Below are 17,854 nucleotides of genomic sequence, written 5' to 3' on the forward strand. Positions count from 1 at the left end.
CTTAATCCTCGTGAAACGTAAGAAAGAAGGTGAACATGGATATGGGAGAAGATAATTCTGGCACCTTCAACAGTGGTTGGACATTCATGATACGGGAGAGACAAAATAGAAAGAAAAACTCCACGATGGTCGAAAACCTTCCGTGAAGAGTGAGCACCAGAAGAAGAAGAAATATTACTTACTATAGTTTTCGGTGGACCTGCTAGTTTATGCAAATACAGTAAAACATTACTCCATAATCACCCTCCTTTAGTTCACTTACGTGAGGAAGGCAGAAATCCCTGCACAGCGCCCCCTGTCATGAACAGCAATTACGAGTGGTTGTAAACTGCAACATCTGCTATCAGGATTCATTAATTTAGAGGTGTAGCCATGAATAATTGATGGTGTCATCCTCGCAGGTCTTGTACACACAGTGTCAGGGACGTGTTGAACTGCTGGGATTCCGTTCCAAGCAGAGTTCCAGGTCAATTGGAGATTAATATTACTGCAACTAGAAACTTATTGCGAGCGAGATTTAATTGTTCGAATACACATCTATACAAATAAAGTTTTAATGTAGTATGTACTCTTCAAACATCATATTTCATTTCTCTCTCTGATTAGGCATTAAAAATATCGAACCTGTCCACCATTCTGTACGGATTCTGACTACTATGTTGCGTGAATTCTTTTCTGAATGGTGGCTTACATGACGGTTTATTTATTTTATTTACCTTGTTTTACTTATCGTAGTAAGACTAAGAAACCTTCTCTTACACTAAACCAAGGTTAACAATTACGTGAAATTAATACATCTTACAGTTGCTGGGAAATATTTTTTTAAAAATATTTCTGCAGATTTTCCCAGTTAAAGCTATCTACGCTCATTTTTTATACATTCGTTTTGCGTCGCATCGACACCGACGCAGAGGCTTTCTTTGTGCTTATCGATTACTTACTTTTGAACGCAATAACCCCATAAGCGAAAAGCTTCTTTAACCATTTGCTGAAGAATCCTGTGCTGTAAGTAACTATTAAATAATGGGAAAAGTGTCGGTCATGAAATGTATCAGCATCATTCTTTTGACTTCTGTTCCAAAAAATAACTCTTGAAAAGACGACACTTTTGACTGAAGCTTGACAATTAACAGCATTATCTGTAACAACAGGACACACTTTGAATTTTTACGTTCTCACATTTTCTTAATGCTGGTAACAGATACTTTGGTCAGATAACTGGCAGTGTGATCATGACCAGGTGTGTCAATAGCGTCCACCAAATAAACAACGCTTGTTTTGATGGTAATAGTGAGGCACTGTTATAGGTTTACACTGTGAGGACAAATTGGGGCAAATATTAATTTATATGAAGCGGAATTAGTGGATGGAATCATTTATCAAGATAAATGTCCAATGAAATTTCCAAGTTCTTTATTTCAAAGAAAAGACTAGGTTGACTGGGTTAACAACTGATAAGGAATCGGCCACGTGGGTGACAGTCCGAAATGCAGATCAATGACTGACTGACTGACTGACTGACTGACTGCCAATTCTTATGGCGACGACGGGTTAGGACAGGTCTGAGATTAGGAAGGAAGCGACCGTGTATTCTTAGGTACATCACTTGCCGATTGTGAAAATGGCAAACCACGGGAAAACATCTTCGGAACTGCTTATCCACCGTCTCTCGAATGTAAGCTCACAGCTACGCGACACAAACCGCGCGGCCAAACTCGCCTGGTGAATTTAAAATAATGATTGACATTTTTCACCAACAATAATTTAACAAGCAAACAGAAAGCTTTTTTGCAATTACTGAATAATAATTATGAGCATTTTAATTAACGAATTTCTCTCTCTCTCTATCCGGCCCGGACATTGTAATAGCAGTAAGTTAAGCACTGGTGTTACACCGTGTTGAACAATGAGAAAGTGCCCTTGTTTACGTCACATTTAAATTTGCTTACATTTTCACACATTGCATTGAATGAGCATGATTTTTTTAATTTTTTTATTTTACTGGAGATATTGATCATATTATGGTTCGTGTGTGGCGAGACATTGTTAATTAATCCAACATCATACAATTTATATGAGCGTTGGAAATATTGTATGAAATAATCTGAAATGAACGAAGGGTATCACTTTACTAACATTTGCAATACGTTTGGCTTTCACTGCCACAATTATATCAAAACCTGGTTGAATCTAGTGATGGTCACTTAAGTCTACAACAAGACAAAACGTTACCACCGAAGGCATGCAATGTAATTATTAAACCATTATCATGACGGATAATCAATACGCATCCCTCGAGTTATCCTACATATTGCGACCAAACACGGTACATATGCTTTTCAACAGCTGGGCAAATCTTAAAATCAGGGGCGTAGCTAGGGGTAGGGGTTACTGGGGGGTTAGACCCTTTAATGGAATTTTTACTTTAAAAAACAAACAAACTGAAACTAAATAAATATTCAGAAGCATGATTATAAAACCAACAGATCTGCTGAATCTATTTTCTGAGAAGCCTCGAAATTTGGATTTTAGACTGTAAACTGAACATACAATTCCCTGTAAAACTGTCGACCTCGGAAAATAATGTTCTTGTTCTGTATTTTAATGTAAGGTTTAGTAGCGTAATGTAATCTGAATATCAACATAATTCACTTGTACCAGTGTCCTTATAATGGTAAGTCTTGCATGTGCGCACCACACACGCATCTTCAATGTGTTCTGTCAGTATTTTGTGTGTATATACCCCCTCCCCCACAATCAGCCGATTCTGGCTACGCTACTGCTTAAAAATACAGTAAAATCTACGGCATATTTTATTGATATGCCAAGCTCCATCTTTCTCAAAACATTTATATACCACTTCACAAATTACTGGGAAAAATATGATTATACATGTATATAACGAAATTAAACGGAACATAACATATCGGCCTAATGGTTGAGGTTCGTAGCAATATTCATGACATTTTAGAAAAAGTTCTAACTGCCTTTGAACAACATTTAAAGTACAGTTACCACCACCATACGTGGATCTGTACAAATCCCGAGATCCCAAATAGTCATACCTCCGTAATTTAAAAACCATATTACGGCTATATTTCTGTATCCTGATATGCTATACTTTGTCAATTGTGGCAACCCGAATTTTCAGGAAATCGCTGATCTGATCCGTTCAATAAATACAGGGTGGCCCAAAAGTCTTAACATTTGACGAGGCAATACTTCACGGAATATTGGAGGTAGGGAAGTAATAATTGACACACATGATTGGCACGACATGGGGTTTTATTGACACCAAAATAAAGTACACAAAATGAACAACAGATGGCGCTGGACCGCAACACGTCAGTGATGCCGCACGAGACCCGTGTACGGTATAAAAGGAGCTGTCGGGAGAGGGCGTCAGATGCGCCTGCAATGATTGGGGCATGTTGACGTTACCAAGAAAAGGCACTGCTAGTGAAACATTATTTCAATTCATTTTTGTGTCAATAAAACTCCATGTCATGCCAATCATGTGTGTCAATTATTACCTCTCTACCTCGAATATTCTGTGAAATATTGCCTCGTCAAATCTTTACGGGCGTGAATATCTGAGTTAGTAAAGCCTGTACGGTAACAATGTATGGCAAATGATTGGAAATTTAATTCTATAACACTTACGTTATGTAGTATTTATCGATAGGACCACTAATAATATAAATATTTGAGAATTACATTGCAGACCTTCCCCTAAACTACCATTTCACTCAGCGTGAGTAAAATGATTTATAGCCTAGATTGTAGTGGCTCATCATCCGACTTCACATACCGATTTTCATTAAATTCTCTTCAGCCATTTTCCCGTGATGCGTGTACAGACAGACAGACAGACAGACAGACAGACAGACAGAAATTACGCAAAAGTAAAAAGTGCATTTCTTTGTTACTATGGAAATGACCGATACAGAAATACCATTCTTTTCAAATTCTGAGCAATGTACAGACAAAACTCTTATTTTATACATATAGATTAACAATGTACGTGTGCAGCCTAAAACTTACAGATATGACATTTTTAGCAAAAAAGAAAACTGTGCGACTATCACCTATAACGACCGTTAACTGGCGGTCCCTTCGGAGTCGTTATAACCGGTTTGCGCGACTATCACCTATAACGACTGTTAACTGGCGGTCCCTTCGGAGTCGTTATAACCGGTTTGTATGATTATCGCCTATAACGACTGTTAATTGGTAGCCTCTTCGGAGTCGTTATAACCGGTTTGCGGGACAATCACCTATAACGACTGTTAATTGGCGGTACCTTCAGAGCCATTATAACCGGTTTGTGCGACTATCACCTATAACGACCGTTAACTGGCGGTCGCTTCAGAGCCGTTACAACCGGTTTGCGGGACCATCGCCTATAACTACTGTTATTTGGCGGTCCCTTCGAAGCCGTTGTAACCGGCTTGTGTGACTATCGCCTATAACGACCATTAATTGGCGTTCCGTTCGGAGTCGTTATAACCGGTTTGTGCGACTATCGCCTATAACGTCTGTTAATTGGTGGTCCATTCGGAGCCGTTATAACCTGTTTCGACTGTATATATCCACTAAATTAGATGGGCAATTTCTGGGCTCGGATAGACAACTTTATTTCAAACACTTCTCGTTAGGGAACCCATGGGCTCCGACGCTTCGTCGTCCGATACAAACCGATATCCACTATGTTTTTATTCAGCTCCTCAAAATATGCAAGAATCATATGGGGAGGGATGTGGGCTGTAAGGACGTTTCTGAAGGGTTTCCCACCCAAATCTCTAAAGCTTATTCCTCACACATTTGGCTGTGTTGGGGGGGCGGGCATTATCATGAAGAAGGATAATGTCGTTCGATAGCATGTCTGAGCATTTCGAATTTGTGGCGCGCCTCGGTTTCTACAACACGCAGATAATTTCAACCGCGATACAGGCTACAACCTCAGTGAATCATGGCTATTTATCAACAGAAAGTGATGCTTTACTGCTGCCATTCGTTGTCCCTAGCATGGGGCTAAAATGGGGTCCCTATTACATCTTAGAGCACTAATTTAAGTTCTTTGTTGCTTTCTCTTAGCAACCACTGATGAGTCGTGTTTACGTTTTCTGTTTTCTCCTGATGAAGAAAGGCAATGTAAGTTTCGAAACTCACGTTGAGTGTATTTATGTAGTTCATTACACGGCATAAACCCAAAATATATATCATGAATATTTTGGTGATTACTTTTAGAGGCACGAAAAACTCTACCATACTCTTCGACAGGTGACCCATTTTCATCTGACTACCCTTTATACTTCCATCTAGTCTGTTCGTTGACTTCTCGTTATCACTATATCCATTCCACCCATTATTTTGTTTTCACCATCATCACCATCGTTATCATCGAGGTAGAGTACAATTCTTTCCTTGCTTACACAACAGTGAAATTTATTCAATTTTCACATAATGACAAGATGACAACGACGTGAGATATCGACTTTTTTCAAGTTATGTATCAGTATGGTCAACCTTATAACGCTCAGTTACCCGGTTACCGTTGTTTCCGACCTTCCTGTATATAAGCACAAGTGGAAGTAATCTGTTTGCCGATCCAAATTAAACATCGAGAGCGTATTCAGAAAGTTTAACATAAAACCTTAAATAGACAACATAAAAAAATCTGAGAGTTTTTTTCATGAGAGCCTAAACTCTTTGTATCCTATACAAACAGACTTGCACTATATTTACTTTAGTGAAAACTGAGTTATATTAAATGTCAGAAGAGCTCGAGCATACAAATATGAAGTCTACTATTGATTACAGAGCGATCCCCCTTTTACCAAATGACCCATGGGGAGGCTGGCTGGTTACCATAGAGATATGATGAGAGGGAGATGAGGAGAGCACTCACTACACACAGTCCGTTCCATCACTGATAGAAGGTAAATATGAAAAGCTATCGAGTAAGAAATGAAAGCTCCTTACCAGGAAAGTAGATATAAAAATGTTCCAAAGGTACAGGATGAAGCAAAAGGAGGGTTACAGTACGACTACTATTTTTGTGAGAATGCGCTCTCTTGCCTTACAATATACTACGTTCCTTTTTGACTCCAAGATCAAATTAATTTCCGTGTAATGTTTACATAATGTGTTTTAGTCAACGGATAGAATGGCAAAAGTAGGAAGAACTTACAAGTACTTAAATTTCAAACTAATCATAATAACATATGATAGGTTGTGTGATTGAGGTAGGTAGGCTAGTAGTACCCATTGCCATTTTCCTGTACAGGTGAAGACCACTGTTGTTTCCAATAATTAATATCAGGTTATAATTATTTTTGTTATAGAGTAGATGCAAGTAATAATTAGATTTTAACTCATATACATAGATCACTGTTTATAGCGGTACTTGTGTTTCCGTTACTTTATTATGTATTTGGTTCTGTTTATGCACTGCTTATATTTTTCAGTTTGTATGTTACTTTTTTCATTATGGCATTTTTCTCTTTCTTACTTTTAGGCTCCGCATTTCTTTTTCTTTTCTTTTATTTCTGGAACTTTGCTTTCTTTCTTCATTATATGTTCTCCAAAATCGGTTATTTAGCTTCGTTATATTTGATTTTATAATAGAACAGTACGTCTCTTTTATATATGTATTATCTTGTCATTTACGTGGTTAAGTGTAAGAGAGGGCTACGAGCCCTAACTTCGCCACTGCTAAAGTTAAATAAATAAATAAATAAATAAATAAATAAATAAATAAATAAATAAATAAATAAATTATAAGCTCTATCATTTCACTGATTGATACTTCAGTAAAGAATGTGAAAGATACACTTAATTATAATTAGCGTCCGAACTACTACTACTACTACTACTACTATTACTAAATGATAATTTCATGTGGCTATTGCAAGCCTGCTGCAGCCTTTGTAAGGCAGACCCTCCGACGAGGGTGCGCAGTATCTGCCGTGTATAGGAAACTGCGTGATAATGTGGTGGAGTACAGTGTGTGGTGTATGAGTTCCGGGGTGTTGTTGGGTCTCAACAATAACCAATCTCCAAGCCAACGGTATTAAGCATTTAAAATCTCTGAGCCGGCCGGGATTCGAATCTGGAGTCCTCTGAACCGAATGATACTGCGCTTCCCATTCAGCCAAGGAGCCGAATAGCGTCTAAAATAATCGAGAACGATCCCATTTTTTTGCATTAGCGACGAACGTGTTAAGTTGTGCATTAAAGGAGATCTTGCTCATCGGCGGGGCGACTATCATTTTAAGGGTCGAAACAGTGGGATTATTAGCCTCTCTTAATAAACTAAATGGTGGACGATAGAACATGTCAAGTTAGAATTTTTTTTAAGAAACTGAGAAACGCAAATCAAAAAGGAATATTATGTGTACTCCCCAAGTTAAGTTACACCTGTAATTTACAAAGGAAGTTGGTTTTTCTTTGCAAAAGTGTGTTTCTCCAACCCTTGTCCCGTTTCTCTACGGGGTTAGGTATGAAGTGAAAATTTTCGTAGGGAGTTTTTACGACCGGATGTCTTTCCTAACGTCAACCTCCTCAGAAGAGTTAATGAGAGAAAATTAATAAAATACCGTGATGTATGATAGTACGAAGAGAGAGGATAAAACCCGATGCCGGCACATAGTCTACTCCTGTCGAATAACACAAAGGCATCTGCTCAAGGCTTAACATCTCCATCCGACGGACGAATCACCATCAACATTGTCATATCCCCTCACTCCATAGAAGACTGCGGAGAGTTTGGAATTGAATCCAGTCTTTTTGCACAACATCTAGTGATTAGAAATTGTATACCACGACCTCTCCTCCCCTACCGGGCAATATTCTGATGGTGAATTTGTTCTTTTCACGTTTATCCAAACAAACGAAATTACATAGCATAGACAATTTTCCCTGACGATGAGTTCTTCTGGGGGGAGGAGGGGGGCATACACCCCTTTGCCCCCATGTAATCTGCGCCTGTGTTGGCTAGTATGCTACTGTTGAGCCGACAACAGATGCCAGCCATGTACGTAAGTTACGAATAAAATACTCTACTCTTATATGAATGCTTCCAATTAAAATACGTTTGGGATTCCACGTCAAACGGGAGGTCTCATGGCTATGATCACGATGTCAAGAGTACCGTAAAACTACAATTTCGTAAAAAGCTTCCCATTTTCCCCAGATGATGTTCAGCCTTTCAATTTAATTTTTGCAAAATGTTCGATTTGGTGTCCATTCGTACAGGCTTATCACGACCAGAATAGGAAATCTCAAAATTAAATTCACTCATAATGTACCACGCGTGTATGTCATATTCGTGAGACTGCTTATACGTTATGTATAACGCATTCGTATTGACTGTCATAGTTCTAAAAGATATTGGTCAGGCGCCAGCATGAAATACATATGTGAACTGCAAGCATAGAGAACATTACGTGTTCGAGATGGCAAGCCACAATTTAGTAGAACTCACAAATATGCGGAGTACGGTAATGATGTGGTAACATCAGAAAACTTGCTCCGAAGAAAATAACTGAAATGCATTGCGAGATATTACGCATCGCATCATTTCATTAAGAGGTTATCATCAACTAGTTACCTGCGTGTAATACAAGTTATATAGCACTACGACAATCACCTGAAGCATAAAAATCAATTAGGCATACAGCCTCTTTAGCATTAACAAATAAGAAATGGTAAAACTGATATTGCATCACACTCCGTAATGTAATTACCTGTGGCATTTTAACATCAACTATTCCTTCCTCATCGGACAACCTATGAAATTTATTCACCTTATCGCAACATTGCTTTCCACTAGACCTATCATGATAGAAGATTAGAAGAATGCTGTTATGACAAAAAATTAGCTATGGTCATACTGTTATTACAGTCTAATTCCACTGATTTCTTACTGACTTAGTAGGCTGACGATCCCAGTCCTATGTTATACCGCCGTCCATTCTTATTCTCAAGTCGTATGATTTAAGAAAGGAGAGAAACAAATACGGCCATTAAAGGGAGTTTGTCACATTTTCGCATGTTTTATTTTGAATGTTCAAAAAATGTCTTAGCAGACGAAGTATGGGTCCGCGTACTGCGAAAAACGTACAATTAAGCAATTTCCTCAATTGTGCCGAAAGTTGAACGGCTAAAGAGCCCGAAAAGGTTTCAAATTGTGAATCTTGGATATTCGAAAATCACTTCCGGCCTAAAAACGGCCATAAAACCACTTGTTTCTTCACTAAACCCTAGCCAAATTAACTTATTTACATAATTCCTTCTGTAATGTGTTCCTTGGTTCAATACCCTCAAGCGTTTTTGATTTTTTGAAAAATGTCCACGCCTAAGGGCTCAAGTGAAACTCTGCATTGACTCACATTAGCGTTCGTATTTGTAGGAAAAAGCCAAACTGCTAATACAATCGACCGGATAACGATGATTAAGAAAAGGATTTTAATTTTTAAGACTAATACCTAAAATTTTCAACATCGAGTCGCTTGCCTGAATGTGGAACATTTTTTTTTACAAACAGATGCGCTTGTAACGTAAGTTTGTTTCAGTTATGAGAAATCGACTGGGAAAGATTTATAGTGCATACAATTGTATATGTAGTGCTTAAAAAAGTTTTGTACATTCTGATTTACTGCACTTCTTATTTTGCTAGTTTATAATAAAGTTTGCCCGCTGGTAGGGGGAACTACTTTTGGTTTTACTGTATCTGTTTTAGCCCGTAGCGATGGAAACGATATTCATGGGGAGATGGCTACGCAGAGGTAGGTCGATGAAGAGTCTGTTGAAGAAGTAAGAACAGAGAGGAGAGGAGAGGAGGCGGCGATGTTAATTGGGTCAGAGATTGGTTATCAAACACTTGAAGCCAAGGCTACTCCAAACAACCCCACTTCTGTCACGTCTCGTCAAGAGTGCAACTTTCAGAGACACTCTTCTCCGTAGACATGCTTCTTGGCTGGTGGGATTGGGAAACCGAAAGCTTGTTCATGACGCTAGAGAAATGAACACATTGCTTGAAAAAAAAAAAAAAAAAAAAAAAAAACCCACCGGTGGGGCGACTGCTGACAAAGCAGATAATCTGCAAACATTTGCAGAGTCCAAGGTCAACGTGGCTACACCCTCGCCTGCTTTAGTGACCGGGTGTGCAGGGTCGTCGTCGTCGTCGTCGTCGTCTTGTTTCGTTATGTCCATTCATAGAGCGCGCTGGAACTTCTCCATTGGCTTGATGACTTTCGCCTTCCTATTCTTCCAAAATCTTCATGAACTCACTGTATTGTCTCTTCCGTCTTTCTGACCACTTTGTACCATTCCTGCTGCTAGTTTTGACTACGAATGTGTGTTTATTTACTAAGGACCTGAAGACACTGTAATTTTTCATTATATCTTCCCCGATGTTCAATTCATTCAGGTCCCCTCTTGTTTCCTACAGCCAATATTTATTCACCTGTTTTTGGAATTTATCACATTGAATAACCTTTCTGTGGGTCTATTATTATAAGAGAATCTTACAGCTTGAACCTCTTAAAAAAAGAGTACACTCCACCTTTATTCACTAAGCAACCCAATGAGTTTCTGATATGAAACCGTATGTAGCAAATCTCGATGCTTTCTCAACATGTCCAGATATCTTGTACCGTGCATCATTGCAGAAAATCATCTATTCAAAATGGTTGTTTGATGTGCATAGTTTAGCCGTTTCTTAGATAAATTACACAAATATCAAAAGTTTTCGACGATTCTTCACTGTACTCACTACTGCTGTAGCTACAATAATTAAAATATATAAAGTATAAATTTGTGTATGTGTGCATGTACAACCCTTCCCCGTTTCTCTACGGGGATGACTTTATTTTCAAAATCCTCTGATTTGAAGTACGGTGGTAGGATTCCAAATATAATCTCTTTGTCTATCGGCCATCCACAGTTTATGAACCTACTCGCGTATCGAGAATGTATAAAATTCAATGTTTCTTTTTGGGCCAATGATTAAGCGGTTGAGTGTATATGTATAGGATGTCCCAGAAGGAATGGTCAATATTCAGGGATATGACAGAAACGATAATTTGAAACAAAAACTTCATATGGACATATTCCCAACTACGAATTGTTTCCGACATAGAACCCACTTAATGTACATTAGTTTTTGGGTTAGGGGTGCGCACGTATGTGTCTTACCCACCCAACCTCTTTGACGTTTGATTCTAGCACAACCTACGCCGTCGCTTTCAACCTCTTTGCTGGGGATGTCTTTGAGCCATTAAACTAGCCCGCTGAATGCGCAGTTGTCTATGGTGTGTTGTGAGTGAAGTAATGCGAGGGACTGAGAGTATATCAGAGAGAAATGTCGATTACAGTGTTTGTACATGCGCGGGCTAAAATGACACACATCTACACTAGTGAAGAATATGCAGACGTGGTGTATGTTTACAACTTCTGCGATGGTAGTGCTCCTGCTGCTGCTGCTGTCGAGGAATGCCGTCGGCGCTTTCCGACATGTCGAATTCCTGATCTTAGAGTGTTTACCATAGTTTTCAGCACATTGCGCGAAACAGGTATTATTCCCAGTTTCTTCCATTTTTCTTCTGTACGTGTTATTCAGCAACCTGTGCAGCAACAGAAACACACTGTTTAAATGGAGCAACGTAGTCCTACTACCAGCACACGGCAACTTTCTGTCCCACGAACACGTGTTTCACGAACGTTATATGCGAGAAACTTGTACCCATTTCAAAACATCAAAGAGGTTGGGTGTTGAGACACATACGTGTTCACCACCAGCCCAAAACAAATGTACATAAAATGTACTCTATCTCGACAAACCATTCGAAATAGGGCACTGTCTATATGAAGATTTTTTGCTTCAAATATTCGTTCCTGTCATATCCGTGAATATTGCGATACTCTGTATAATTTTTTCCAAGAGTTTTCATTTTCAATATTTTTCAAAGAATAATAATAATAATAATAATTTCGTATGGCTATTTCTAGCCGAGTGCAGCCCTTGTAAGGCAGACCCTCCGATGAGGGTGGGCGGCATCTGCCATGTGTAGGTAACTGCGTGTTATTGTGGTGGAGGATAGTGTTATGTGTGGTGTGTGAGTTGCAGGGATGTTGGGGAGCACAAACACCCAGCCCCCGGGCCATTGGAATTAACCAATGAAGGTTAAAATCCCCGACCCGGCCGGGAATCGAACCCGAGACCCTCTGAACCGAAGGCCAATACGCTGACTATTCAGCCAACGAGTCGGACTTTCAAAGAATAAATAATATAAATGAAATTCTGCTAGTTGTTTTACGTCGCACCGACACAGATAGGTCTTACGGTGACGATGGGACAGGAAAGGGCTAGGAGTGGGAAGGAAGCGGCCGTGGCCTTAATTAAGGTACAGCCCCAGCATTCTCCTGGTGTGAAAATGGGAAACCACGGAAAACCATTTTCAGGGCTGCCGACAGTGGAATTCGAACCTACTATCTCCCGAATACTGGATACTGGCCGCACTTAAGCGACTGCAGCTATCGAGCTCGGTAACATAAATGAAAGAAACTAATCATAAACTCACTTTCTTCCAGATGAACGGAGCCCCCTTTTGACGCCTCAGATAGGAAGCTCCAGTAATCGATCGATATAAAAGAGAGAAAAAAACGTTCCTGGATGACTATACGATGTGTTCGAGGAATATCACTGAACGATGAGTTTTCGAAAGCAAGCGGATTCTAGAATGATCTAGAGACCTGAACGTCCAATTACTACCTCTGGAGTGGAGGCGAGGGAAGACAAGGGGATCAAATTGTAACTCCTGAAGCTTCTTTCTCCTTTCCGAGGACCACTCTGACCTTTACACACTTAATACCAGTCTACGTGAGCCAACTTCGAAACTAAGTTTGGGAGGCATTCTTAATGACGTTATCATACGCGAGGCCTTAGTAAAGAACGAAACCTTTCATCTTCAAAACGGACCTCGTTATTAATTTTGCAAAAAAAGAAAAAAAAAAGAAACTTCTTCCTTTGCCAAGACATTCAAACCATGTCGAATGACGTAATTATAGAGAATTCTCTCTCCTTTGCAAGTTACTACAGAGTTGCGAAGTAATATTTCCCCGTATTATTGCACGGTCGATAATATAATAAATGAGTTGTTTTTGTAGTTACTAACTGCTTCCAACAGAAGATGATATCATCATCATCATCATCATCATCATCGTCATCATGAATTTCTTCACACCCAGTTTAGAGTAACACATCCATAAATCAGTTATGGCAACATCATGGCGGTTGACGGATTCAATGAGTAGACACAAAGCACAGCAGTGCTGCAGGTACGGTTTATTTTGGTGACCATATGGCTGCGATCGAATGTTATAGTAATACTGATTCTTGTTCTTCTTATCGTCATCATCATTTAAAGGAGCCCAACATCAAGGTCATCGGCGCCTGATGGTTTAAAATGAAATAAAAAGCTAGCTTAAAAATTCAAATTTGCCCACTATGATAAAAATGATGATATTATATTCGTTTACGGCAATTTGAGACCACGTTAAGCAATAATTACACATTACTGGAAGTCTCTTTTGCAGTCCAAAATCTTTGTATTCTTTCTCTGGCAGCCCGTCGTCTTCTTTCCTCTTTCCATCTACTACTCCCTTTCTGTTCGCCATGGAAGCCTCTGAAGCTGTCGATCACTGATCTATACATTGCTCGGTTTAGGATGTCTTCCCGATTTAATCCAGACTGCTCAAGATCCTTTCGTACCTCCCTGAACCATCTGTCGGAAACTTTAGGTCTACTGCCAAGTATTTTAAAAATCCGTTTTGTCAGCCAATCTAAACAGATGTCCATAAAATTTCAGTCCCCTTATCTTCACTGACTCAATCTTTCGCTTAACGATGATAATTATCATGAAATTAAAATATTCAGTGGATCTAATTCATAATGCCTTCTTTCGATAAAACTATTAAAACAAACTAAAATGTAATAAAATTACAAAACGCATTGTTCATAAAAGTAGAATCATAATATATACTCTTCAACTCAAACACAAAAGACAGATTAAAGCATACAACAAAGAGATAACATAGTCAAAAGAATAGAAGCGTAGTTTACAGTAAAATACAAGTTAAAATGACCGAATGTAAAATTTCGCTCTCTTTCAAATGATTTTAGTCAGTAAAAGTAAACATAAGATAACGAAATAAAGTGAAAAAGTTAGTACTTGACACATTTAATAATAATAATAATAATAATAATAATTGTACCGGGCGGTACACCTCCACGCCGCTAATTTAAAATGTGCGCCAATTGAAACTCCTCTGCTGGAGGAAGTCTGAACTTTATCTACGGTATTAATTTTCTACTTTCTCAGAAGATGTCACTACCTGGAAATTTTGGAGTTTTTGAACTGTGTCATTTTCGACGTATTTTTGTTTTGCTTGTAGTAAGAAGTGTGAACTTTCTCTTCTAGAGGACACTACTGAAGATCAACAATAGTGCACCCTAGTGCGGAGTGAAAGAACTGGTTTTTTTGGAGAAATGTTGAATTCAAAAGTTTGTTCTTTGCTAAATTTCTTTCAGTCATTATTTAAGTTGGCAATATTATCCCTTTCTTTCCCCTTGTTTTGTATCTAGCCAATCCCGAATTTCTTGAATTAATTTTCCACCAATTAGGTGTTTCTTCTTCATATTGTGTAGGGGTTTTCTTGGTTAGCCAATAAAGTTTTTGTGGGAGGGTGTTCTCATTCCCCAAACGCCTCGAACTTTCCGCGAGAGTATATAAACTGCTGATTTTAGGGTCTCCGGGCCACTTCTGTTCCATCTTTCAGTGTGTAAAGTACATAGCAGGGGGAGGGAAGCGCCTCTTTCGTCGGCAGCGGTCAACAACAAGGTAATGGCCGATTAATAACTTCTTTCTTTGCTAGCTCAGCAGTTTAACTCTCGGGGCGGGTCCGAAGTTGTTCCATTATGTAACCTTCCTTAAAATGTAAAGAAACTTGTATCTATTCTATCTTTTAAACTACATATTGGGATAGAGAGTGCTTAACCCTCTCGAGCTCCCACTCATATTGCTTTGAGGTGAACTTATTTTTTTCTCTACCTATTCTTCTTTAACGTAATGTAAATTGTTTCCTTCTTAAGTCACCTCTGTAGTATGGGATTAGCCCTTGTATTAGTGGCCTAGAGCCAGATTAGGTTTAAAAAAAAACAAATGCATTAGGAGAGCAGATCGCCTCCTCTCTAATTGTTATTTCAGAGGTCATGTAATTACCCCTTTTCATTTAATAGACCTCAGTAGGTTGGGTATGTTACCCCTGTGTCTATGTCCTGAGAGGACAACTTGAAGGTGGAGTTTGGTGTGGCCTTTGAGAGGCTTAAAGTTTGAGAGCGTGTGGCTCTTTCTTGAAAATTAAGTGTTGTATGCCTCGAGGAGGCCTTTCTGTGTAATTTGGGGCAAGTCCTCTTGAACATGAATGGGGGTTTTCTGCCCCTCTGGTAAAACTTATTTTGGAGTAAAGTTGGGCTAATTGCCCTAGAAGTGTGAAGTCGGGGCGCGAAGCCCAAATCCAGTAAATATTGTAACTACATTTTGTTGACTTGCTACTCTGTACCTGCCGTACTTGTTATTTCTTTATTTTGAAAAGAAAATATAACCTCGTTAAATTTTTAAATTAATTTTACTTTCGTAGCTTGAGACCTGTTCACCACCCCGCACCTTCTTTCACCTCTAACTATCACGGAAATCTCCGTAACAATAATAATAATAATAATAATAATGTATGTTCAGTATTCAGCCCTAAGGCTAGTTGGATCCTCAACAGCTCTGCCATCAGCTGTCATAGATGGCCTGGGCATCAGTGAAGAGGCGCACTAGGGAGATGAGGAGTGAGGCAGTTTCCCGTTGCTTTCCTCACCGAGCCAGAAGTTGCTATTACATATCAGTCTGCCAAGCCCACTGAAATGCATGCACCAACCGACCCTATGAGCAACATTTTCACACCATTCATAACAGGGACTGGCTGCACTAGGAATGGCATACCTCAGTCACTTTCATATTGTCAAAGCCAAGGATGAGACAGAGACAGATTAATGTAAGTAACAAAATTGCTCTAGTCCATACCAGAAGACATAGTGCACTGTAAACACTAGGTCCTGCCAGCAAAGGCATATAATAATAATAATAATAATAATAATAATAATAATAATAATAACAATAATCCACAGTATGTTTTCAGTCATTCAACCGGGTCAGGAATGGAATGAATGAATGAATGAAGCCCCATCAAGCGGCGAGGATAAGAATTGTACCGGTTGCCGAAGCTTGTAGCACATTTCGGGGGATATTATTATTATTATTATTATTATTATTATTATTATTATTATTATTATTATTATTATTATTATTATTAAGTCGACTCATGGTCCAGGTGCAGCGATTCTGCCTCTTACTGGAGACTCGTCTGTTTTAACAAGTTATATAGGGCTGATACAACAATTAATATAGGCCTAAATACAGGTGCAGGAAATATGAATTGAAAATATTACTTTTGAAAATTCATGGTAAGAAAACAAAATATGATTTGGTCACATCCAGCTTTACCGGACAAGTGAAATAGCCAGCAGCTCAATGAGGGGACCACGTAGAACATATTCAGTGACTGTACCGAGAACAAGACATATTGATCAAGCTCATTAATCTTGTATTGTTCGTGCGTGCACTCTCTGCCCAGATTAGTGGCTTCACCGTGGTCAAACGCTGAATAGCACGAAACTGCGCCAATTGCGGAAGAGTCAGGTCATTCATTTGCATAGAAGGGAAGTATAAGGCAGTACTTACAGTTGCCTGAATTGTGGATCGCCTTGATGGCCTTCTTCATCTTAGTGAGACCGTCCCGATCCAAGTCCAGCGTCTGCAACAAAAGAAACATTCATGTAATCGTCACACAAGATGGAAATAATAATAATAATAATAATAATAATAATAATAATATTAGTGGGTTCGAGCCCCACTGTCGGCAGCCTTGAAGGTGGTTTTCCGTGATTTCCCATTTTTACACCAGGCAAATACCGGGGCTGTACCTTAATTAAGGCCACGGCCGCTTCCTTCCAACTCCAAGCCCTTTCCTATCCCATCGTCGCCATAAGACATATCTATGTCGGTGCGATGTAAAGCAAAAACATTGGCTCAACCGTCTGAGCCACTCAGCCAGCAAGATGGAACTTACAGGTCATTTAAACGCCTGTACACTGACCCAGTTGTTAGTTTTTAAGACTCTCCCGTATTCTTCAGGCCGTTTAACACAAATAGTTGCTGTTTAATCATTTTTAATTCCTTTCATAGTTATTCCTATAGTAATACGTATAACTAATACAGATATTAAAAAGTTCTGCGGCACCTCTCTGTGTCATTTAACTGTGTTGCAAATTGCAATCTTGGCCTTTCCTATGCTGACTGGAAAAACGACCCTTAAGATGTGGGGCTGCTCGTGTGGGGCGAAGTGTGTCGGCAGTGCAACGGGTGTGTACAGAATGGTTCACAGAAAGCCGTAGAACACGACGAAATGGGTCTGGCCACACAACCCAGACCATCCCCCGAGAAGATCGACACCTCATCCGAATGGCATTGTAGGGTAGATCTGCATCTTCTTCGGCTCTGACGCAACAGTGTAACACATCGTACTCTATCAGGAGTGACAGTCCGACGCCTTTTATTACGGTGTGGGTTACCGGCGCGTCATCCACTTCTCTGCCTACCTTTGACTAATGTGCATAAACATGCTAGGCTGCAATGGTGTATAGAACGACGTCAGTAGGGACAGGAATGGCAGCAGATAATGT

At 39.3% G+C, this 17,854-nt stretch overlaps 1 protein-coding gene across 3 annotated transcripts in view; it reads right to left on the minus strand.

Annotated features, from left to right (window-relative positions):
* Asap (ArfGAP domain of ASAP) overlaps window positions 1–16,920 on the minus strand; it is a 244,735-nt gene extending 227,815 nt beyond the window's left edge. For all 3 annotated transcript variants that reach the window (XM_067154304.2, XM_067154302.2, XM_067154305.2), the window contains exon 1: window positions 16,854–16,920. In XM_067154304.2, coding sequence (XP_067010405.2) covers window positions 16,854–16,893 — 40 coding nt within the window. In that variant the 5' untranslated portion in view covers window positions 16,894–16,920. The remainder of the gene's footprint in view (window positions 1–16,853) is intronic.
* Window positions 16,921–17,854: the final 934 nt, after the last annotated feature.

This window comes from Anabrus simplex, chromosome 10, assembly GCF_040414725.1.
Source record: "Anabrus simplex isolate iqAnaSimp1 chromosome 10, ASM4041472v1, whole genome shotgun sequence".
NCBI classification, from domain to species: domain Eukaryota; kingdom Metazoa; phylum Arthropoda; class Insecta; order Orthoptera; family Tettigoniidae; genus Anabrus; species Anabrus simplex.